The following is a 24907-nucleotide window of genomic DNA, read 5'->3' as shown; positions in this document are numbered from 1 at the left end:
AGAAGTCCCAAACCTCGCAGATCTCACCTTCCTGTAGCAGATCCTCGCCACGCGGTCAGATCCACCGAAGTTTGCAGATTCAGCCCGAAAAATGTAGATTTCAGCATCTGCGTTTTCAGCGCATCGTCGTTATCGCTGTCCTCACCGACATAGAGTCAAAATTCAGCAGATAAAGATTTGCAGATTTCAGCCATTAGCGTTTTTTCAGCCTTCTCGTTGTCATCCTCATCGTCATCGACGTCGGCAAGTCCAAAGCATTGTAGAGATTTGTGCAATCAATAGAGACCGCTCTCGCCATAGAGAGTGGCGCCTTCGGAGGAGGGTTTGACAACATTCCGGTGTCGTATTCTTCTCTCTCTATCTCTCAGTCTCAGCACCTTCATTCACAGTGTTCACCACTTTGTTTGTGTCCATTGCACTCTCACTAAAGGAACGGAAGGCTCTCCCTTCCGTAAGTAAAAAGAACCTTGAGCACAGTTCGGAGCACTCATCTTGAGCAAAGTTCAACATTCACTTCTGCTGCACCTTACATCTCATTAAGTCATTTCTATCTATGTGTTATGACCTTTCTTGCGGGTACATGCGATGATAAAAGCGTGCTAACAACACAGATCATCAATGGCATGTATATATGGCAAGCAATTGAGAACATTTGCGATTTCAAGAGGGGGGTATGTCACGAGGACGTGGCAATGGCTAATTATCGTCACAAGGACGTGGCAACTGCTAACCTTAGTTGTTGGTTTCTTTCCAATAATTTTTGTTTAATTTTTGCAACCCTCTTTTTGAAGTTGCAAATGGCCGGACATTGTATGGCCAATGTGAAACGGCCGACAGTCGAGAGTTTCACCTGCAGCTGGAACGACAAGTCGCCACGAGGTGGTCGCGCCGACCAGTACTGAAATCCGAGCAGTAAAAGGGTGTCTAGGCTCAATTCAAAGTCATTTAGGCCCCCTCGCTACACTTATAAGTTGGCGGGTACTAGGAATCAACTCAAAAGAGGTTAAGTGGACACATGGCGGCTCCTAAGCAAACTTGCCAAGCCAGCTTGAAGAGGGGGCGCCCAAATCAAGAGAGGAGGCTGATTTTTACTCATAAGTGATTACAGAATGTGGGTGAGTAGTGGGTGCAGGTCTCACAGCTTTAATGGAAAGCTTGCCTTCTCCCTTGTCTTATGTAGCGTGATGATTCTGCTCTCGTGCATCTCTCTCCCCCTTTGAATAAAGAAACGTGATGCCCCGCTCGAGGGCTTTTCATCTGTATGTACAGTTGTGTGGGTTCATGCACGATTGCCGAGGCAAGAGCCTCTTGCACAGGTACAGGTGAATTCGGAGAGATTTCACGAAAGAAATCTCGTCCGATTCAAAGGCCAAGTAGCACTACATGTGCGGGAGCTCGAGGACTTGCTACGGATGTGACTGGCTCGCGAAACGGAGCTCAAAACAGGGAAATACAGCCTGCTGTGTATTTTTGTAGGTTTAGGATTTTGGCCCTAACGGTCCCTAATACCCCCAGGAGGTCCGGGGACGCGAGGGGACTGCTGTGCAGGTGTTCTGGCGCATTTTCAGGGAGAAAACAGAGAATTCAGCGTGCTGCAGATTCTCGCCAGGTTTTGCAAAGTGTCTGTATGCGTTGGGAAAGTCACCTATTGTGTGGGGACACTGTCTATGAACCGTCCTAGTACAGTTATGCTGCCAAAATCGGGCCAGATCAGGTCGTTCTCAACCCGAATTATGCGAGGCAGCTCGTAGGAGATCACAGGTTTTATTCCCTCTGGAAATATAATAAAGAAATACGGAAAGGGGGTGCCAATCTTTGGGGCCTATAGGTTGTCGGCGTCTGCTCGGAGCATTCTAGCTTCCGGGCCGTGTGTGCTGTGAAGTGTTAGTTCCTGTCACAGGTTTTATTTGCAAGTTCTTCTATGTCCTAAAGTCTAAAGTAAAGAATTTCGGGTGAAAGCCAAAGTCTACCGCCCTATGGGCAGGTTTCAGCGCCAATCTTTGGAGCCAATACCTCTAGGCACTGAGCTACGTCAGGCCGTATCGACGAAATTGAACTGTGAATTTTAAGTTGAGAAGTATTTTAAGTAATTCTCGTGTGTCATGTCGGATTCTCTAATTGGGGTGGTGCCCAAGCTTGTGACACTACGCAGGATTCCAATATGAGCAACGATGACATTGTTAGACAAGGACTGCATGATTGGCACTGCCTTGATCAACATGTATGCCAGATGTGGTGTGCTTTAGAAAGCACAAAGAGTGCTTGAGGAGCTTTCTGTTCCAAATGTCGTCTCTTGGAACGCACTGATTGTGGAATATGCTCAGCAGCGGCAAGGCCAGAAGCTCTAGGATGTATTCAGTGAGTGCAAAGCAATTTCTCCATATGCAATCACCTACGGTTGCATCTTGAAGGCATGTGGTACTATCAAGAACACCAATATGGGCAACATAATTCATGATGATATTGTTTGTCGGGGGCTATTGAAACAAAGCCTCATGCTTGGCACTACATGTACACCAGATGTGGTGTACTTCAAAAAGCATAAAGAGTTCTTGAGGAGCTACCTATCTAGAATGTTAAGTCTTACAATGGGTTGATTGCAGGTTATGCCGAACAGGGGTAGGGCCAGGAAGCTCTAGACTGTTTTCAGCTAATGTGAAGCGAGCCCATCTCCAGATGCAATCACCTATGGTTGCATATTGAAGGCATGTGGAAATTTGGAAAATATTGAGATGGGCAATAGAACTCACAATGATATTGTTAGTTGGGGGATGTCGCAAAACAACGTTATGCTTAGCACTGCCTTGTTCAACATGTATGCCCAATGTGACAGGGCCAGGATGACCTGGGTTGTTTTCAACAGATGCGAAGTGAGGACATCGCTCCAGATGTAATCACCTATGCTTTCGTCTTGAAGGCATATGGCACTATGCAAGACGCTGATATGGGCAACAAAATTTACAACGATATTGTTAGTAAGGGGCTGCTACAAAAAGAACTTGTGCTTGGCATTGCCTTGGTCAACATGTATGCCAAATATGGTGTACTTCAAAAAGCACCAAAAATGCTTGAGGAAATTCTTGTATGGAATGTCAACTCTCGGAACGCACTGATTGCAAGATATGCAGAACAGGGGCAGGGCAGGAAGACGCGGTGTACTTCAGAAAGCACAAAGAGTTCTTGAGGAGCTGCTTGTTGGGAATGTTAAGTCTTATAATGCACTGATTGAAGGATATGCCACAAAGGCAGGACAAGAAGCTCGACTGTTTTCAGCTGATACGAAGCGATCAGATCTCTCCAGATGCAATCACCTATGCTTGCATCTTGAAGGCATGTGGCAATTTGGAAAACACTCAGATGGGCAATAGAACTCACAATGATAATGTTAGTCAGGGGCTGTCGAAAAAAAAAACATTATGCTTGGCATTGCCTTGTTTGACATGTATGCCAAATGCAGGGCCAGGCTGAACTGGGCTGTTTTCAGCAAATACGAACGAGGACATCACTCCAGATGCAATCACCTATGTTCTCGTCTTGAAGGCATGTGGCACTACGCAAGACGCTGATATGGGCAACGAAATTCACGATGATATTGTTAGTCAGGGGCTGCTAAAAAAAAGAATTTGTGCTTGGCATTGCCTTGGTCAACATGTATGCCAATGGTGTACTTCAGAAAGCACCAAAGTGCTTGAGGATATTCTTGTACGGAATGTTGACTCTTGGAATGCACTGAGTGCAGGATATACGGAACAGGGACAGGACCAGGAAGATGTGGTGTACTTCAGAAAGCACAAAGAGTTCTTGAGGAGCTAACTGTCTGGAATGTTAAGTCTTGGAATGCACTGATTGCGGGATATGCCAAACAAGGACAGGGCCAGGAAGCTCTGGACTGTTTTCAGCTGATGCGAAGAGAGTGCATCTCTCCAGACGCAATCACCTATGCTTGCATCTTGAAGGCATGTGGCAATTTGGAAGAAGCTGTGGTGGGCAAAGGAACTCACAATGATCTTGTTAGTCAGAAGCTGTCCAAAAAAAACCTTATGCTTGGCACTGTCTGGTCAACATGTATGCCAAATGTGGCAGGGCCAGGTAGTCCTCTACTGTTTTCAGCACATGCGAAGGGAGGACATCTCTCCATATGCAATCACTTATGCTTTCATCTTGAAGACATGTGGCACTACGCAAGACATTGATATGGGCAACAAAATTCACGATGATATTGTTAGTCAAGGGCTGCTGAAAAAAAAAAAGTTGTATATGGCATTGCCTTGATCGACATGTATGCCAAATATGATGTACTTCAAAAAGCACAAAAAGTGCTTGAGGACCACCTTGTACGGAATGTCGACCCTTGGAACGTACTGATTGTAGGAGACGTAAAACAGAGGCACGGCCAGGCAGCTTTGGGCTATTTTCAGCAGATGCAAAGTGAGGGTGTCTCTTGTGTGAGAGTGAGCAGCGGAAAGAGTGTGAGCCACGTGCACCGAAAACGCTGGAGAGAGAAAGAGAGAGAGAGAGAGAGAGAGAGAGAGAAAACACAAGTACTCTGCAAATGATGCTCTCAATACACAATCTGGATGACTACAAGACCCTAAGCATTCTATTCATAGAATCTTAGGTTGAGGTAAGGCAAAAATGTGTAACAGGTGCAAAAAACATAAAAGCCAAAAAATGGCTAAAAATTTGTGCACCCAGCCAGGCTCAAAAAATGACCGGTCGGACACGTGCTAAAAGTGTCCGCCCATGCAATCTACATGATGTGCGATGGGTGGCCAACCCGGGACAATCACTAGCCGTACAAAATGGCGAAGCAACGGTGGTGTAATTCTAACACCCCCTCTCAGCATCGAATGCCGAGACAACATAGAGGAGTCGAAGGTGAGAAGCCAAAGTCCCCTGAGGTACAGCCTTCGTGAAGATGTCTGTTGCATTGTCCACTGTAGGAACATACTCCAAATGAAGATCTCCAGCCAAAACCCACTCCTGAACATAGTGGTACTGCACCTCAATGTGCTTTGTCCAAGCGTGAAAGATAGGGTTCTTGGCAATAGCAATGCGACTCTAATTGTCGCACAAAAGACAAGTAGTAGTAGTCTAGGGAAAACACAACTCCCCCAGTAATCTCAGTAGCCATATAGCTTCACAAGCAGCATAGCAAGCTGCTCTGTACTCCGCCTCTGAAGAAGATAGCGCAACAGTGGATTGCCGCTTACTGCTCCATGAAATGGGTCCCGAGCCGAGTGTGAAAACTACTCCTGTAGTAGAGCGCCGAGTATTTGAATGTCCTGCCTAATCTGAATTGCACCAACCAAGTAAGGTGCATCCCTTGGAGCGACCATAGACCACACCATGGTCCAAGGTGCCACTGATGTATCGCAAAGTACGTTGGGCACACTACCAATGTCGCTGACGAGGTCGGGTGTAACTGAGGACAGAAACTGTGTAGCAGATGTCTGGTCAGAAATAAGTGAGCCATACGAGGCAGCCAACAACATTCCTATCCTGTTCCAAGTCAATCCGTGCGAAAGGATCGTGAGACGATACGTTCTCTCCGAGCTCAAGAGGAGTGTCAATCAGTCTACAGCCTATCATTTGGAATCTCTCAAGGATAGCTTTCGCATACTTCCGTTGAGAAAAGAAGATGCCGTCTGGTGTCTAAAAAATCTGGAATCCAAGAAAATAGTGAAGAAGCCCAAGATCAGTCATCTCGAAACGCGTCTCCATAGCTTTCATGATCAACATGATCGTGCTAGTCCAAGATCCTGTGAAAATGAGATCGTCCACATAGATAATCACTATCGCAACCAAAGAGCCATCAAAGACAACATAACAATTGGAATCTGATGAGGTACACCGTAACCCAAGCTTCACAAGAAACTGGTCAAGTGTGAGGTACCACTGTCGTCCAACCTGCTTCAATCCATACAATGCTTTCCACAACTGATAGACCGAATCCTCCTTGCCAAGTATACGAAACCCAGGAGGTTGCTCCACATAAACATCTTTATCCAAAACTCCATTCAAAAATGCACTTTTGAAATCCATTTGGAAGATAGAAAAACCAAATTTGGCTACGAGAACAAACAATGTGCTTATGGTAGTCATGCAAGCGGTGGGAGCAAAGGTCTCGTCAAAGTCGACACCTACTCGCTGTGTGAAGCCCCGAGCAACAAGTCTCGCCTTGTGTTTTTCAAGGGAACCATTGGCCTTGTACTTTGTCTTGAAAATCCATTTCGTAGAAACCACCTTTCGCTTGTTGGGCCTGGGAACCAAAGTCCAGGTTTTATTCCACTCGATAGCGTCCATCTCTGTCTGCATGGCACGCTTCCAACAATCATGCTGGAGTGCTTCCTCCAACGAGGAAGGCTCAACTGATGAAGCCTGAATCTAAGACATGAGTGCAAAGTTCACGAACTCTATGCCATCATTAACTTGCCTGACCTTGAGGCGTGCAGAACGTCGAGGCTGTCCAGGGTTTGGCGAGTCTTAGTAACTTCTTGACACCAGAGAAAGAAACCGTAGAGTAGAGCCAACCAAGAACTAACTTCTCCTTGCGAGGTGGGACCGCCTACAATCAAGGAGAGCCATCATCCACATCAGAATCGGAATCTGACATGGCATGATCGGGTGAAGTAACTGGCTGCGATGTAGAGGGCAAAGGAACAAGAACAAAGATAGGATCAGGTGTAGGAGGTGGACGAGGAGGAGGTAGGGAAGGTATAGGCTTGGATGATGCCCCCTCTGTAGGTGTGCTGAAGAGCTCCATGAAAGTCACATCACTGCTAACTGTGGTGGTCTTGGCGTCAAGATCGTAAAGCCGGTATCCGTCAGACTCTCGTGGATAGCCCAAGAAGATGAGCTTCTTCGCCTTGAAGTCTAACTTCTGTCGCTTCTCCTTTGGCACATGGACAAAGGCCGAACACCCAAAAACCTCTTGCCGTTTGAAAAACTCAGCATCTTGCATAGAGCCACATGCCTTCAAGATGCATGCATAGGTGATTGCATCCGGAGAGAGGTCCTCGCTTCGCATCTGTTGAAATCAAGCTAGAGATTTCTGGCCCTGCTTCTGTGGGGAAAATCTTGTAATCATTGCATTCCAAGAGTCCACACTCCGGACACAAAGCTCCTCGAGCACTTGCGTAGAGCCACATGCCTTCAAGATGTAAACATAGCCTTCAAACGGAAGTATAGGTGACTGAATTTGTGTAGCTCTGAAACATGTATTATGTCCCCTTAAAGATACCTAGTGAGCTTGAGGATAATTGTACATTATTTTTCAGGTTAATATAAAACATCCAAATTGTGAGTATGGCCAAAAAAACCTTTGCATTGCTTTTTAGCATATATAAACCTACATTTATATGCTCTAATCAAAGATTCTTGCTTAATTTAAAGACAAGGCCATGCTTCACTAAAGAGTATCTCATTTTTAAAACATTGTTACCATTAAATGACATGTGTTCAAACAACGGAGACAACAATCAAGAGTGAAAAATCAACCTTCATCCCAAAAATGACAACATCAATCAATGCTTACATATCCGAACTTGTAATCAGTGCTCACACATCCCACTTTGAAAAAGATGAGTGTCTCCTTTTATTTCATTGGACCTTAATTTTCAAGTTCAAGAATCGGACATTTAGTTATAAATCCCCATAAATACCTTAAGACTTTGGTATAAGTCTGGGTTGTCTCATTCATTCGGCCTTGAAAATCAAGACCAAGAAATGTTTTTTTGAACTATGCCACCAGCCTCACTAAAGGTTGAAAAGATTGATGACAGCCATCATAGTTAGAAAATCAAGAAATAATTAAAATAAAACAACATGGTCCTCACATTGGCATTCTAAAACATAATGTTTACAAACAACGGATCCTTAGTTTTTCTTTTGAACCAATTAAAATTTTAGCACACACTAGTGTAAAATCCGGCAATTCCTTCTAGGGTTGCCACAAAATTTGTTGTGCCAATTAATGCCCCTCTCAAAAGAAAGACCAAAAAGACATAAAAAACATGACAATTCAACGGCGCACAGACCCGGACATCAGTACAGATTACAACTTCTACAACGGATGAATGTCACAAACGAAAGCCAAATCTGAGTGAGGAGAGATTCCTCACCTCTCTATATTCATTGTCTGAGCTTGTGTGTGTGCCACATGTAGCTCCACAGATGGTGCGGCAAACTCCTTGTTTCTCTGCATTTTAGCCCACAGATGTCGTCTTCTCGGACATGTGTATGCGTGTACGTGTGCGTGTGAGTGCATGTGCATAGTTTTACAAAAGAAGGCAAATCTGTGTGTGTATGAGAGAGAGAGAGAGAGAGAGAGAGAGAGACACTTTAATGAAAGACCAGGCAGGTCGTTACTAAGCTCCACGACACAGGCACGGAGAGGGAGAGGGAGAGGGAGAGGCAGAGGGAGACGTTTGCATGCAAATGTACGACTCACTACGAGTGACATTATCCGTAAGTATATTAAGGCCGGGTTCAGACGACCCGGTGGCACTGGGCAGTGCGCAAGCAGACACGCAGACCAATGGCTCGCTCGCACCTGGAAGGTGGCGTTTCAGACAGCACGGCAGCTCAGCCAGCCTGGCGTGCCAGCGCACGGCAAGCATTTTTTTCCGACCCCATCTTGCCAACTTGGCTGAGCAGCTCCACGTGGAATGAGCCCCACCCCCACCTTTCAATTTTTAGCCTTAACTTTCCATTTCCAAACGTCCACAAATGTAAATGTTTTATCAAACAGGCCCATTATTTTAGGCCTATATAAACCCCCCTCGCCCCTTTGCTTCGTGCACTTTGTGCATTGGGTAGCTCATTGAGCTTCCTTTTTTGATCGACAGAAACAAGAGACAGGAGCAGAGAAGGTGATGAGTTGCACCTTTTTTTGTTAGCATTTTGATTAGCCTTGTTTCTCATTGAACATGGATTCCTTACCTTCTCTTTCTTCTTTTTGTAGGCCATTGAAGGCGACGTCATATTCGAAGCGGCAAGGTAACATCGGGTGCCTCTCCAATTATGCCCATACCTCCCTCCCAACCAAATTATGCCTCCACCGCCCATTCTCCCAACCCCCCCCCCTTCTCTCTCTCTCTCTCTCTCTCTCTCTCTCTCTCTCTCTCTCTCTCTAGAGGATGGGTCCACGAACAAATTACTACTAATTAAGGTTGAATGTGCCCATATTTCTCTCTCTCTCTCTCTCTCTCTCTCTCTCTCTCTCTCTCTCTCTCTCTCTCTCTCTCTCTGTGTGTGTGTGTGTGTGTGTGTGTTATTGAACTGTTTGTGTATGCAGGAGTCATGGACCCATCTCAACATTTGGAAAGCCAAAAGAACGTTGATGACAATGCATCCCAAAATGTATTCTCCCAACCCTCTTACTACTCCTTCACACCACCCCCTTTCACGATGCCTCCACATGGCTTCACGGCCATGCTAGCTTCTCCATCGCCCTCCTCTCCTTTCTTATTCAAGCCTTCCCCCCCACCATGTGCTCCACCTCTACGCCATAAGCCTATGCATGTAGAGAGTGGCCCAAGCCCAAATGATTCCTCCCATCAATCTACTAAAGGGTGCACAAAACCATCCACGAAGAAAGCCTTACACTTAGGTGGAGAGGATGTGCAAGAGATTGCACCGACGGCTCCATCAAAGAAGGCGAGAGTGTCCAAGAAGAAGGGCATTGTGGAGCTCGAAGCTGACAAAGACATCATCCAAAAATCCAAGGATCAATGGAAGGACATCTGGGTTGACCAACTTATCCATGTGAGGGAGGGTATGCACGAGGAGTTCAACAATCCTCAAAAGCAAGGGATCAATCTATGGGCGAAAGTGGTTGCACGATTGGCCTCCACATACCATGACTTTGATAAAGATAGTGAGGCATGCCGCAAAAAGTGGGGCTTTGTACTTGGCCAATATAGGCTGGATAAAGCACATAATGCTACATCTGGCAACGATAGAAAATACACATGTAAATGGTATGATGTGGTAGATGAGTACTATCATGATAGGGCTTCTGTGAAGTGTGTTAGCCGTGCCTCCTCTACCACACACGAAAATACTAAGATGAGTGAGGTACCAGGTGAAGAAGACTCCAAAGCCTCCCAAATCAAAATTCAAGCCACAACAACCACCAATGGCAAGCGATCTACTCCAAAGGTCGAGGAGTCTTTGGCACAAATGGCGGACACTGGTCGAGCTTTACTTGACCACTTAAAAGATAACTCCAACAGGCAAGAGGCACTTGAAAACAAGCACTTGGACTTGCTGGTTAGCTTTCATGACACCATGGCAGGGTTCTTAAAGCATGTCAATAATGACAACAACTGACGAGCTACTAACTAGTGAAGCCTATGGTCTTCAGAGATTCAATCCCTACTTGTCTCTATCTTCCCGTTTTTAACGTCTGTGATGACTTTGGATAACTTTATTTTCTTTGGAAGTAAGTGTATTGTGCACATGCAATGCTTTCTTTTCGTTGACTATATTACATTGCTTGTGTAAACCTATAGGATAGGAGTCCGATGTCTAGAGAGATGGCACTTCATTATGCTTGGCTATGCTTTTTAGCAATTGCAGAATTACTAAAGGATGGACCCAACCAAAATGATGTGGCCTTCTTGCAAACATGGTTGCATTTAATCCAATGTATGGACCAATCGGCAGAGGATGCAATTGAGCGTGCTCAAAGAGGCGATGAAGGAGGTGTTCAAGGTGGAGTGGCAAATGACCTTCGTTCAGGTGCTAATCACTGTGACAATCTCACAAGATCTTTGGGGAATGGGAATGGAGAGAGTTTTTGGAGGGAGCTTTTTTCTAAGTTTTTCACTTGAGTAGTGTTTGCAAATAAAGCATTTTACACCCTGATTGGAGAGAGCTTTTTGGAGGGATCTTTCTTTGTTATTTCTCAATCCAATTGAACCTTGACATTGACATGTACATCAGAAAAAATAATGCTTCAAACATAGGGGAAGGAGAAGAAGACACAAACCACCGTATTAAAACACAAAATTCTCCAAAAAGAGTTACAATGTTAAATCAACAGGTAACATGTAATAACCAAAAATATGCTTCATACATAGCAGGAAGACACAACTACCCTTTCAAATCATGAATTCCCTCAAAAAGAATCACTCCATTCAATTTGTAGTTATAATTCGTGTCCTACAATTAAATTTGGGCACTAGAGGATGTGATCGAAACAATTTAATTACATTTTTATTTTATGCCATATGACGATAGTTGAACGAACAAAGAAGATATTGTGGTTTAAATCCAAGCCAAAGTAGCAAAGGAAGATGAAGTAAATATGCTTGCAGGCCATATATGGTTTGCTTTGTGCCACTTGTTCTGCAAAGTCTCCACATGTACACATCGGGCTACTTGCAATATAAACGTCATACCTCTCGTCCTGAATTTGTGAAGAAGATGTCTCCACCATGATTTTTTTATGTATGCTTGCCTTCACGAGAATGTGCTGCACAATTCGAGCTTCCATAGTTACTGTCGATAATAGATATTCTCTTGGAGGCTTAAATAGTTACTACCGATTCTCTTCCATAGTTACTACCGATACAACTCTCTTGGAGGCTTCCATAGTTACTACCGATTCAATTCTCTTGGGGTACTTGTGGCTATCTAGCACAATGTACATGACAAAGAGGAAGCCCTCACTCGTTGAATCTTTTAGAGCTTACTAGCTGTCTATATATATTTAAGCTGACACCCAAGCCTATATCTCTTCTTCCTGTTGCCCCCCTTTCTCTCTCCCTCCATTCCTCTATCTCTCTCTATCTCTATCTCTCTCTATCTCTATCACTCTCCCTCCATTCCTCTATCTCTCTCTATATCTCTCCCTCTTTTTTCCTCTCTCTATCTATCTCTCTCTTGCTTTTCCCCTTGCTTTCTTATCCAGTGAAAAGTAGAAAAATTTGCAAGATCTAACGAGCTTTTTAATGATGCAGTTCATTAGCTATGTCAATGTCTTCCTCTCTCTCACCCTCCCTCCATCCCACTCTCTCTCTCACTTCCGCAATGAATTTGATAATATCCACTTTTCCTTGCACAAGACTGTTACATAAATTTATTAGAATTTCTACACAAGCATCCAGACCAGAGCTTCCCCGAGTTGGAGAACTCAGGCATTCCATCATTCTCAAGGGATGGATTAGCTGAAATCCACTCTACATAGGGAAAATTATAGTCTGTTTGGCCATTACTCTCCACTATGTCAAGGACTTTGTGCACTGCTGTAGCTAAATCTGCTAAATCTCTCACCCTCAATTGCAAGCTTTGAGGCCTCGATTACCCTCCTCAATAGCTCTCCTTCAATGCCACATTTGTTGAAGCTGATTAATTGTTGCATCACTAACATAATTGCTTCTCTTGTAGAGTATGCAATCGGCTCTCGGCATCCATTAGCTTGTCTCTTAACTCATTACATAGCTCATTAAAAGGCTCGGGCCCTTGTGCATGGCCACACTCAGATCTGCTAGATGATGTCAATTTTTCTACATAGTTTTGGGTAGTTGAGCCTTCACATTAATTATCTGCCTTCTTGGAAATAGTTGTAAGCGTGCACACGAACACACACATAGTGGCACACGCACACACATAGAGATACCCACACACACACACACACACAATGCAAGTGGCCTCCAATTTGCATCACGTGCCTTGCTCCTCTTATTCATCATGGGCGCTATCTAATTTGCATAAGCTCTAAGCTAATCAGGGCATCAAGCTCCTATGTAGTGTTTGCAAAAATGCAAAGTCCTATGTGCGACATCTGCCAGGTTTTGGCGTAGCTATGTTATAGCCATGTTAAGTTAGAATATGCGTTTACAATATTATGCACACTCTTAAATATTGTTTGTCTAGGAGCTGTAGTTTTGAAATGGGGTATTGTTGTAATAGTTATGCTTGCATAATTACAGAAGAAGCATCCATTTTTCTTCTGCATTCGGCCAGTTCGATTGCACCTAAGCATATGTCATTCCTCGTGACAGGCATTCAAGTGCATGGTATCAGCTCCAGGGGTAGTCCATATTGTAGACAAGGGAGGAGCTCAACAAAGCAAAGTTATTTGACTTTTGTTTGTTGTGCAGGGGGAATGGAACACGGGCATTAGCTTGTTTGGCAATCGCTCGCGTAGTATACAACTGAGAACGACGTTGTCGTCCAGTATGGAGGAGATTGTGGGGCATTAGCTTTGTTGGGGAGCTAGATGGGCCATATGGTGAAAATATTCGAGAGCAATGAAGAGTTCCCTTCACCCAAATTCCATGAAAAGAAGCGCACTTCTTGTCATTTATCTAAGCACAACAGCAACAACCTTTCTTTACATGCTACCCACCATTAGATCGTTGCTCTTTCGGTGCACTAAAGTAGGGTTATATGACCTTCCCCTAAGTCATTGTGGAGAATTGATAGTATAGAAATTACTAAAAAAAACAATTGCATATGGAGCATGATGGGTCTTATTGACACTCACACTTGCTCCAACATGCCAATTAAGGTGCATTTTTCTGTCTTGAATTGTTATGTACATTTCTCCCTCCCCCCCAACCGCATGCATTGCATCCTTTTATAATTGAATTTTCTTTGGCTAACCTCTACCATGGATCAAATTCTACATCAAAGAAGTTTTGTCCAACACCATTTACTTAGATGCTTGTATTTTAATTCTATTGTATTCCAAGGTGAAGAATCCATTGCTTGTTTTGTGGAATTAAGAGTCATATAATGTTCTTCCATGTGAAACTTATACACTTGTTTTCATATGTACTGTAGCTTGTGCGCAAGCACATTGTTAGAAGTGCACATAAGACCTCCAACCACCTAGCTACCACTTTGTAGCAGTGTCGATTGATGTAGCAGCACAATTTTGGGTGACAAGCTTTGACATTCACCAACATTTGGTGGAGAGAGCTTTTTACATGAGTTTAGGGAATCTAGCACAAAGTTAATAGAGAGATCTTTTTCAATAAATTTGCCAAAAAGCTCCCTCCAAACGTTCTCTTCGTTCCCCTACTCGATCTTTGTATCAAGAATATGCCAAGAACAAAGTACAACAAGTCTTTGGTGATGTTGTGTATGATGAGTCATCGTCAACAACTTCTACTCGAGCTCTTGTAATAAAGGTTGGAATGTACACCATGGTTTTATGTTTTGATGTTTGTAATCTCAAATCAATTTTTAAATCAACCTTTGGGGTGTTCTAGCATGTATTCAAGTATAATTAAATCCAATTATTGTTTATAATTGAATGATTAATACTCCCTTTTGTGAAAAAGGGGGGGGGGGGGGGGGGGGGGTGTTTGATTAATTGAATAGATAACTCAAACTCAAAGCTATCATGTGAACATTCCCCAAGCTAGATCTCTTCCGTCGCCTTTGTGTGAAGTGGGGGGGGGGGGGGGGGGGGGGGGGGGGGGGAAATTTCCTTGAGTTTGCTTCCATCGGGTTGTGTGAACAAGTGGACGGCGGAAATCACCTTTTTGTGGTGCTTCCACCTGGAAACACCCTTTACAGCCCTGCATTTCCGCTGCCCATTGTGTGAAACCAGCATAAGTAAATGAGTAAGACTTCCGCCGGCCTTTTGGGGATCAATGGCCCACGGCCATTTGGGGGTGCGATCTGCGCCGTCCGATGCTCTTTGTGTAAATTTGGGAAAATAGGTCGTAAATTCGGGTCCCCTCCTCCACCGAATTCGAATCGAGGATGTCCCCTTTGCAAGTCTACCACATCGCCTGTGTGTGCTGCATAGAGAGAAGGGTTTCTTCTATGATGAACCCGTCGTTGCGTAAATTCGAATCATTTTAGCTCAAGAAAATTGGTAAGTTCGGGGCGAGTCGCAAGATGTACGGCCCACGATGTCTGTGCTCCCAGAATTAGGCATGGTCCATTGACCCCCTCCTACCCATGCCCGTGTGAGATAGTGCTGAGGTTCCATCGACGCAACAAGGAAAGAGCAGTTATTCAAAATTAAATAGAAAGATCATCAAGAACCTTTTTGTGCTTTTGTAAAGACACCAAGCCATCTCTCTCTCTCTCTCTCTCTCTCTCTCTCTCTCGCGTGCGCGCTTTACATCCCCCACATATCCCCCGATGACAAAGGCATGTTCTTGGACCGCCCGTACTCATCCATTCATGATTGAACATGTCCCCTTGTAAAAAATTGGCACCATATTAATAATCCGACTTAGCTCTTACTTCCTTTGATGTGAGGCATGCATTGTCACACTCAAGAAGAGTCCCTTCTACATGCACACTATTACCCTTTGCAAGATGCAAACGCATGTGATCTTGTTTAAAAATAAAATATCATTTTGTATCCAACAAAAAAAGCTTCGCTTATCTGTTTTGCTCGTTTCAAAACATATATCGCAATAAGTGTGGTCGGAGAGAGGACATCTTGGAGCGTGAGCTCATTAATGGCATGTTGTGCACTGACAACTATGCATGGATGTATGTGTTGAGCATGTCATCTACCTGCATGATGCATTGTACCTTCCAAATGCAAGAAAAAATGATCACATTTGGAAGGATGTCCTAGCACCTATTCATTTAAAACACCCCAAACTTTGCTCGCACGTCCTATTGTGCATATATTGCCCAATTATTCCAAGAGATGACACCCCTCGGCATAATCACTTGTGCATGCATCCTAAGCTTAATCACTTGTAGCATGATCACCTTTGGTAGTAAAGTTGACAGCCTACTTTTGACATCAAAGCCTCATTGTTATTCCTTTGATAGGTAGCACCAACGTTTTGCATTAGATGGAATCTAGAGAGATCCTTTAGCCAAAAAAAAGAAAAACTTCTTGCTGAGATATCTCGGATAGATATTTAAGGTCTCTTGGGATAGTTTCGTGCGACGTTAAAACTCTCTTCTTCTTTCTCTCTCTCTCTCTCTCTCTCTCTCTCTCTCCTTGTGTGATAGATGCTTCTGTCGATGTTTTCAACATCTCTCTCTCTCTCTCTCTCTCTCTCTCTCTCTCTGGTGCCCTGCAATCAGCAACGGTCTCTCTGTGTGTGCGCGCGCGCATGTGCGTGTGTCCAGGACATGTGTCGTGCGCAGCTGCAAGCAGGCCGGGACGCCTGCGTGGGCGGCACATTGGGGATGGATCGAGAGGGCAGCAGAAAAAGAAACACAACAATGCAAATTAATAGTGGCAGGTGCCAGGTACATGGCACGATCGTAGAGACCGGGGCGAGGCGATCCGTACATCTGACGACGACAAGCGGGAACAGGAGGCATAGGTGGACGCCACGACAAATGTTAGGACGCTCGAGTAATTTTACGATGGTGCATATAGAATAGCAGGAGGAATCTTGTAAGATTCTAGCTAATAAAAGGAAGTGCAGCCAGTAAGGAAGAGTATATAAGCCCCAATATTTCAATGTCCCAAGTACGAAAAATCAACCTATTTATTGCACTTTGCAAAAAATGTACGGACACTTTTTTTACCTCAATTTTTTCTTAGTAGAGTTTTGCATCAAAAGTATCATGTGCTTGTTCCAGAGTAATCTTCCTTGATTTTCAAAGACACAGTGTAAAATTAGTAAATATTTCTCAAGTTTGTAAAATTTTCTCTTTGAAAAACCATAAAAAGATTGTGTATGGTAGCAAAATTTATTTTTCTTGAACATTCAATGAGTATTATTGAGAACAAGAGTGCTTCGTTAGCTGAGTTCGCATTGAATAAAGATTGAGCAAAGTATTGAAAAATCGTATATGCCATTTCAACATTTCTCAAATGAAAAAAAATCGACCAGTTCTATTATTTGATGCTATTAATTATGACTTGAGATATTTATTAACAAGGAGGTGAGACATTAAAACGAAGCGCATGCGCGCGCGTGCGCACACACACACACACAGATTTTTTCATCAAAGCGTGTTAGTTTTTTTACCCAAAAACGTGTTTGGGATACCGATCATAGTGTTACAGAGGTGTACCTGGAAGAAAACCACAAGGAGGGTTAAGAGTTTTGTAAAGATCAATGTTTGTAATTGTAGAAGATACATGCGTAGGTGATTGCATCCACTGAAAACAGGCTAGAGCTTTCTCCTATCGAACAAATCTTGCAACCAATGCATGCCAATAGTCACAACTTTCGGATAGGAAGCTGACCCACAACTTCCATGCTGCTACCATGTTGGGCATATCCTATAATCAATACATTCCAGGTGATGACATTCCCGACCCTAAGATGTTAACCTCTCTGTGAGAGCGTTGACTGTTGCTGATGCAAGAGGCTTTTCCTTGGCGTAAGCATATTTTTCCAACATTCCCTGACTTGCAAGATCCTCATGAAATCTCTCAGTCATGTGAAGGTGCGAGTGTAGGCTATTGCATATGGAGAGAGATCTTTCCTTTGCATCGACCGAAAGCAGCCCACAACTTCCATGCCACTGCCATGTTGGGCATATCCCGCAATCAACATGTTCCATACCGCTGCCATGCTGGGCATATCCTGCTCTCAGATAACGCTTTGCATCCACTAAAAATAGCCTAGAGCTTTTTGTCCCTGCTCCTATTGTGCGTATCCTGGAATCATTTATAGCCGTTCTAAATAGAAGCATCTGGAGAGAGGCCCTCGCTTTGCATCCACTAGAAACAACTAAGAGCTTTCTGGCCCTGCTCGTGTTGCACGCATCCCGCAATCAATGCACTCCAAGAGACGACATTCGAGATGGGAAGCTCCTCAGGCACATTTTGTGATTTCTGAAGTGCACCACATTTAGCATACTATCGACCAAGATGCATGTGTAGGTGATTGCATCCACTGAAAACAGATTAGAGCTTTCTCCTATTGGGCAAACTTGCGATCAATGCATTCCAAGCGTCACAATTTCTGGTTAGGAAGCTAAAATCAACCCACAACTTCCATGCCGCTGCCATGTTGGGCATATCCTATAATCAACACATTCCAAGTGATGACATTCCTAAGATGTTAATAACCTCTGCGTGAGAGCGTTGAATGTTGCTGATGCAAAAGGCTTTTCCTTGGCGTAACCATATTTTTCTAGCATTCCCTGACTTGCAAGATCCTCATGAAGTCTCTCCGTCATGTGAAGGTGCGAGCATAGGCTATTGCATGTAGAGAGAGACCTTCCCTTTGCATTGACTGAAAACATGCCACAACTTCCATGCCATTGCCATGTTGGGCAAATCCTGCTATCAACACGTTCCTTGCTGCTGCCATGTTGGGCACACCCTGCAATCAGATCATGCTTTTCATCCGCTAAAAACAGCCTAGATCTTTCTGCCCCTGCTCCTATTGTGCGTATCTTGCAATCATTTATAGCCGTTCCAATAGAAGCACTTGCTGAAAATTGCAGAGAGCTTCCTGGCACGGTCCTTGTCGGGCATATCCTACAATCAGTGTGCTCCAAAAGACAACATCCCGCACATGTGGCATACATATCGACCAAGGCATTGCCAAGCACCGCAATTTTTTGTAACAGTCCCTGGCTAACAATATCATAGTGAATTTTTAAGCCCATATCGGCATCTTGCGTATAGCTACATGCCTTCAAGATGCATGCTTATGTAATTGCATTTGGAGAGATCCCTCGTTTTGCATCTGCGAAAAGCTTTCTGGCGTTGCTCTTGTTGCGTGTATCCTGCAATCAATGCACTTCGAGAGACGGCATTCAAGACAGGAAGCTCCTCAGGCACATTTTGTGCTTTCTAAAGTGCATCACATTTTGCAAACGTATCAACTAAGGGATTGCCAAGCAAGACAAGTTTTGCTACTGCCCTTGACTAACAATATTAAAGTGAATTTTCAAGCCCATATTGGCATCTTGCATATAGCCACATGCCTTCAAGATGCATACATATGTGATTGCAGCTGGAGAGAATCCGTTGAAAACAGACGAGAGCTTTCTGACCCTGCTCCTGTTGTGTGTGAGGCCCTCGCTTCGCATCTGCGGAAAACAGCCTGGAGCTTTCGAGCCCAACTCTCTCTCATTGCACACTTCCCACAATCAGTGCTGACATTCCAAACACGAAGCTCCTGAAATTTTTTTTTTGCTTTCTCAAGCGCACAACATTAGGCATACATATCGGCCAAGACAGTGTCAAGCACGGCATATTTTTTGACAATGTAATTTTTGTGACCATATGAGCATCTTGTGTAGAGTGACATGCCTTCAAGATGCCTATGTAGGTAATTGGACTTCGAGAGTTCTGGCCCTGCTCTTGTTGCGCAATCCCGCAATTAGTGCATTCCTTGGAAGAGGTGACATTCCGGATTCCTCCTGCACTTTTTGTGCTTTCTCAAGCACACCACATTTGGCATGCATATTAGCATCTTGTGCCCATATCAACATCTCGCATAGAACCACATGCCTTCAAGGTGCATGCGTAGGTGGTTGCATCTAGAGAGAGGCCCTCGCTTCACATCTGCTGAAAACAGCCTAGAGCTTTCATGCCTTGCTCTTGTTGTGCACTTCCCACAATCAGTGCCGTCATTCCAAAAGGAAGCTCTTGTCTTTGTGCTTTCCCAAGCGCACCACATTTGGCAAACATATCAACCAGGACACTGCCAAGCACGACATCTTTTTCAACAATGTAATTTTTATGCCCATATCAGCATCTTGCGTAGAGCAACATGCCTTCAAGAAGCCTATGTAGGTGATTGCATCTGGAGAGTTCTGTCCTTGCTCTCGTTGCGCAATCCAGTAATCAGTGCTTCCTTGCCACACGATCTTCATCAACCACTAACGGTGATGTGAATTTTTGTGCTTTCCCAAGCGCATCATATTTGGCATGCATATCGAGCAAGATAGTGCTAAGCACGACCACTTTTTTCAACAGTCTTTGACTAACTGTGAAGTTTTGTGTCCATATTAGCATCTTGCGTAGAGCCACATGCCTTCAAGATGCATACGTATGTAATGGCTTTCGAAGAGAGGTCCTCGCTTTGCATCTGCTGAAAACAGTCTAGAGCTTTCTGGCCCTGCTCTCATTGCACACATCCCACAATTAGTGCCGACATTCCAAACAGGAAGCTCCTGAGGAAATTTTTGTGCTTTCTCAAGTGCATATCATGCATGCACCTTGAAGGCACATGGTTCTATGCAAGATGCTGATATGGGCACAAGGTGGTTGCATCTAGAGAGAGGGCCTCGCTTCACATATGCTGAAAACAGCCTAGAGCTTTCATGCCTTGCTCTCGTTGTGCACTTCCCACAATGAGTGCCAACATTCCAGACAGGAAGCTCTGTCTTTGTGCTTTCCCAAGCGCACCACATTTGGCATACGTATCAACCAGGACACTGCCAAGCACGACATCTTTTTCAAAAATGTAATTTTTGTGCCCATATCAGCATCTTGCGTAGAGCAACATGCCTTCAAGAAGCCTATGTAGGTGATTGCATCTGGAGAGTTCTGGCCTTGCTCTCGTTGCGCGATCCAGCAATCAGTGCTTCCTTACCACACGATCTTCATGAACCACGAGAACTGATGTGAAGCGAGCAAGCAAAAGTTGAGCGCGCAGAGATGATAAACGGTAAAGATGGCGAGCTCGACAAAAATAAACGTTTGAAAAGTCACGCCACATGGACGAACCTCGTGCAAGATTTTTAAATCTCCATGTATGCTAACGAGCCACATGCCTTCAAGATGCATGCGTAGGTGGTTGCATCCAGAGAGAGGCCCTCGCTTCACATCTGTTGAAAACAGCCTAGAGCTTTCGTGCCTTGCTCTCATTGTGCACTTTTCACAATCAACGCCGACATTCCATACAGGAAGCTCTTGTCTTTGTGCTTTCCTAAGCGCACCACATTTGGCATACATATCAACCAGGACATTGCCAAGCATGACATCTTTTTCAACAATTGAATTTTTGTGCCCATATCAGCATCTTGCGTAGAGCCACATGCCTTCAAGATGCTTGTGTAGGTGATTGCATCTGGAGAGTTCTGGCCTTGCTCTCGTTGCAAAATCTAGCAATCAGTGCTTCCTTGCCACACGATCTTCATGAACCACGAAAACTGATGTGAAGCGAGCAAGCAAAAGTTGAGTTGTAGAGCTGATAAACGGTAAAGATGGCAAGCTCTGCGAAAATAAACATTTAAAAAGTCACGCGTTGAGTCGCAAAGCTGATCAACGATAAAGATGGCAAGCTCGACGAAAATAAATGTTTAAAAAGTCACGCCACGTGGGTTAACGAGAAGGCAAGGATTTGAAATTGGCTCGTACACTAACGAAGTAACCACAACTTTCCACCTTGTTGCCTATCTTACCAACGCCAAAACCTTATTATTTTCTTTCCATTGCCACATGCAAAGCCACCGGCGCTCTTATCACCATCGCCCACCATGGGTGAGCTTGCCTCTAGTTATATCAGTCACTGGCTGGCACCTCTTGCAAATGCCGGCATTGCCGCCGCTGATGCAAGCTCCTTTCTTTGCCTCGTCTTTGGCCTCTCTGACCAATGCATGGCTCTGAATCACCTGCTCTGGCTCATTGATACCTGGGTCATCAACTAACCACGTTGCCCATGTGTCTCTGGACTCTCTCCGCCTTGGCTACACATCTTATCCATTCGACCCTTCAATTGTCTTAAGCTATTTCTCCTTGACATCCGGCAACAGGGGTACAAAGCTGTGATCAAAGAATCTACATTACTGGCAAGAGATTTTGTCATGCGCAAAAGAAAGTTGAGGTTAGCTTTGCTAAACTCCAATGCACATGAAGAAAAGTGGGATCACTTGCTCCTGATGAGAGAGGAGCTGAACTCGCAATCTTGCTCCCGCACTTCAAGGAATGAGGTTGAGTGTGAGCCCCCAGTTCAAGGCAGGGTTGGTGTTAGAGAGTAGCGAGAGAGGAGCTGAACGCGAAAAGGTCATTTGGAAGAAGGGGATTCAAAATCTTGCTCCAGCACTTCAAGGAATGAGGTTGAGTGCGAGCCCCCAGTTCAAGGCAGGGTTGGCATTGGAGAATAGTTGCATTCAAGTGGTAGAGAGTTTTGCTAGCGTGGAGCGTGTGTGGAGGTTTGAGGGAGTGCCTCCAAAGTGGCTGCAAACACGTGGAGGACCACCCCTCTATTTTTAATTTTTAATAATAATAAAGAATAGATAGATAGATAGATAGATATACTAATATCCTATTGAGGACAAGGGGATTTTGAGAGTTACTGTATTTTTAAAAATAAAAGCAGTGCTTCTTGTCATGTAAGAAGCAATGGTGAGACAAGTTGCTCAAGAGAGGGCTATCACTTTCTCTGTTTTCATGTATCTCTCTTTGTCACTTTGTGGGTCTCTCTCTCTTTCTCTCTCTCTCTCTCTCTCTCTCTCTCTCTCTCTCCACAAGGCATGCATGGCTATTGTACAAAGGCAACTTCTCGACCACTGCAAAATCCCATGAAAGTGCACGCTACATAGGATTTCCTAGTCTCAATCTCCCATTGCATCTCCATTGTGGGCAATAACGGTAAGTTCATGCATATATACAACATCTTAGGTCACTAGTGGCTCATGTTTCATGCCAACATTGATGCAAACTCTTACGACATTAATGAGGTGGTCCCTCTAATTGGTAGCATTGCCATTCCAACACGAGGTGTGCCTGATTTACTAGCCTAGGCAGAACAATACCACCTAACCTCATTTGTTGGCAAAGATGACTACATGTGAGGAGACACTCGTGCTTGCATTGGATGAGAGCAGTCTAAGGCTTGTCTAGTATTGTCTTGCTGCACATACATCATGAGATTTTTCCCCATGTCAACTTTTTGATTGATGTCACGTGCCTTCAAGATGGAAGTAGGTAATTCCATCCAAAGAGAAGCCATCGCTTCTCAATTAATGAGTATGATTATAGAAGATAAATGATTGCATCTAAAGAGTTCTAAGCCTTTGCTTTTCATCTTATAAAAATAATCCAAAGCTTTCTCATTTTTTGTCCATGTTATCTTTTTTATTAGTGCCACATGTCTTGGCAGGTAATTATATTTCTGAAGAAGCTATTGTTTTGCTTTTGATGGGTATTAAGCTGCACCTAAAGGTGATTACATCTAAAGAGGAGAAATTGTTTTTTATCCAACAAATATGTAAAAATAAAGTTTCCTCACCCTTCCTCTCTTGGATGTAGGTTAATACATATAGGAAGTAGTCATTGCCTTTAATTTTGAGAAAAACAACTCAATGCTCCCTCAACCTTCCTGTTTAAGACATCTTTCACTCATTGCATTCGAAGAGAACCCATCCCAATTCTTAAATAGGAAGCAAAAACTATCTGTGCTTCAAAAAGTAGACCAGTCCATTTGGTAGACATGTGGACCAAAATTCTCAATCAATGTATTTCAAGAGTTTCATCCCTTGCACCTACCTCATTTTTTGACACAAGGAATTGCATGTGGGGAGAAGGTCTTGTTTTTCATTAGATGAAAACAAGACAAAGCTTGCTCACAATGAACCTGCTAGACATATCATGAACTTAATGTATTCAAAAGACTACATCCCCAACAAGAGGCTCATCAAAGAATTGATTAAAGAAGTGTGCTTATCATGAGGGTTGATGCAACATATCTTCAAGATAAGAGCAAATGTGATTGCATCAAGCTCGCTTCGCATGTGATGAAAATAACCCAAAGATTCTGCATTTAACTTCTTGACAAAAGCTCTGCAAAGAATGTATTTTCACAAGAGCCCAAAGCCCAAAGCATGGCTAGGAAGCACTCAAATGTCTTTATTGAATTTGAAGTGAGGGAATTCATCTAGATGAGATTATCTATACTTGCATCTTAAAGGCATCTATCATTATTTTAGCACAAGAAGGGCCAATAAGATTTTTAGTGAAGAGATTCTATTAGATCTTGGAAAAATGTTGGGTTGCCAAGAGAAAGGTTTTGAGGATGAAAAGATGGACACAAAGGGAAAGAAAGAAAGAAGCATTATTAACATCATGATTCTTATTGATGCAAATTTTGGCCTATTTGACATAGCGATGACACGGGTGTGTGCTTTGGAGATTCAAAAAGGATAAAAGTTGCAAAATAAAAGTGCAACAAGATCAATAGTACAAAAGTATGTGAGCGATGAAGGGATGAGCTCTAAGTCTAGGTGCTAAGATTGTATTGTTATGTGAGTGATGGAGTTCTTAGTTTAGGGTAAAGTGCTATAGGTATGCTAAACTTCCATAGGTATGCTAGGCAAGTATTGTAAGCGTGTAAGTTTTTGAGATTTTTGTCACCAAAGGTGATGATTCACACACCATTAATTATAGTTGTTATTATATCAGGTTCATACTGTAAACTACCCAATTGTTTGATATTGAATGGTTACCCTAATGGCTTTAAAAGAGATAAATTCTTACATTGCTCGAGGAGACTCTAAGGGTAGGAGAAAGACTAAAGGATGACGAGAAAAGAAAATGCCTCACACATCCTCCTTTTTAGAAAAAGCACAAAACATTTGGCCTTCCAATGTCATAAGGCTACTCATTTTCCTCACCATCAACTTCCATTTTTCTTTTCACACTTGTAGCGGAGATGATGTGTCATGCTCCTCAGTGAAATGTACGTGAAATCTCACTCCATTAGAATGAAAACACTAAAAATAATGAATAATAGAGCAACACCATGACTCAATAGTAGAACCTGAAAAGCATGGGATTGTGGCTAACTCAAATGAACAAGGTTAGACTTTGACATGGTAGCTCACTTAGCTCTATGCCTAGAACTCATAGGTACAATGGGGGTGTCAATCGAGGCTCAAATGTGCGTAGGGGTGGTGCAGACATGTTGTGCATGAACCCCAAACTCAAGACACAAAATTTGACAATACAAAGTAGAGGATGATCAAGATGATAATGATGATAGAGTGTCCCCCAACTCGAACCAACCACACATATGTATCCCCTCAAGAGCCACCAATAGCT

General features: G+C 43.6%; 1 protein-coding gene and 1 long non-coding RNA gene across 2 annotated transcripts in view; one reads left to right on the top strand and one right to left on the bottom strand.

Moving 5' to 3' along the window:
• LOC147450782 (uncharacterized) overlaps nt 1–8438 on the bottom strand; it is a 48198-nt gene extending 39760 nt beyond the window's left edge. The window contains exon 1 of the long non-coding RNA XR_015189165.1: nt 8124–8438. This is a non-coding gene — a long non-coding RNA (uncharacterized LOC147450782). The remainder of the gene's footprint in view (nt 1–8123) is intronic.
• A 360-nt stretch (nt 8439–8798) lies between these two features.
• LOC147450781 (uncharacterized) lies at nt 8799–10447 on the top strand. The gene is made up of 3 exons (XM_086519820.1): nt 8799–8873; nt 8966–9000; nt 9299–10447. Exon 3 carries the CDS (start codon nt 9304–9306, stop codon nt 10333–10335), a length of 1032 nt encoding a protein of 343 aa, XP_086375946.1. The 5' UTR covers nt 8799–8873; nt 8966–9000; nt 9299–9303; the 3' UTR covers nt 10336–10447.
• Nucleotides 10448–24907: the final 14460 nt, after the last annotated feature.

This window comes from Adiantum capillus-veneris, chromosome 9 (genome assembly GCF_014529385.1).
Source record: "Adiantum capillus-veneris isolate H3 chromosome 9, ASM1452938v2, whole genome shotgun sequence".
NCBI lineage: Eukaryota > Viridiplantae > Streptophyta > Polypodiopsida > Polypodiales > Pteridaceae > Adiantum > Adiantum capillus-veneris.
Note: the sequence above shows the minus strand (reverse complement) of the source record. Positions and strands in the feature narration are given on the sequence as shown.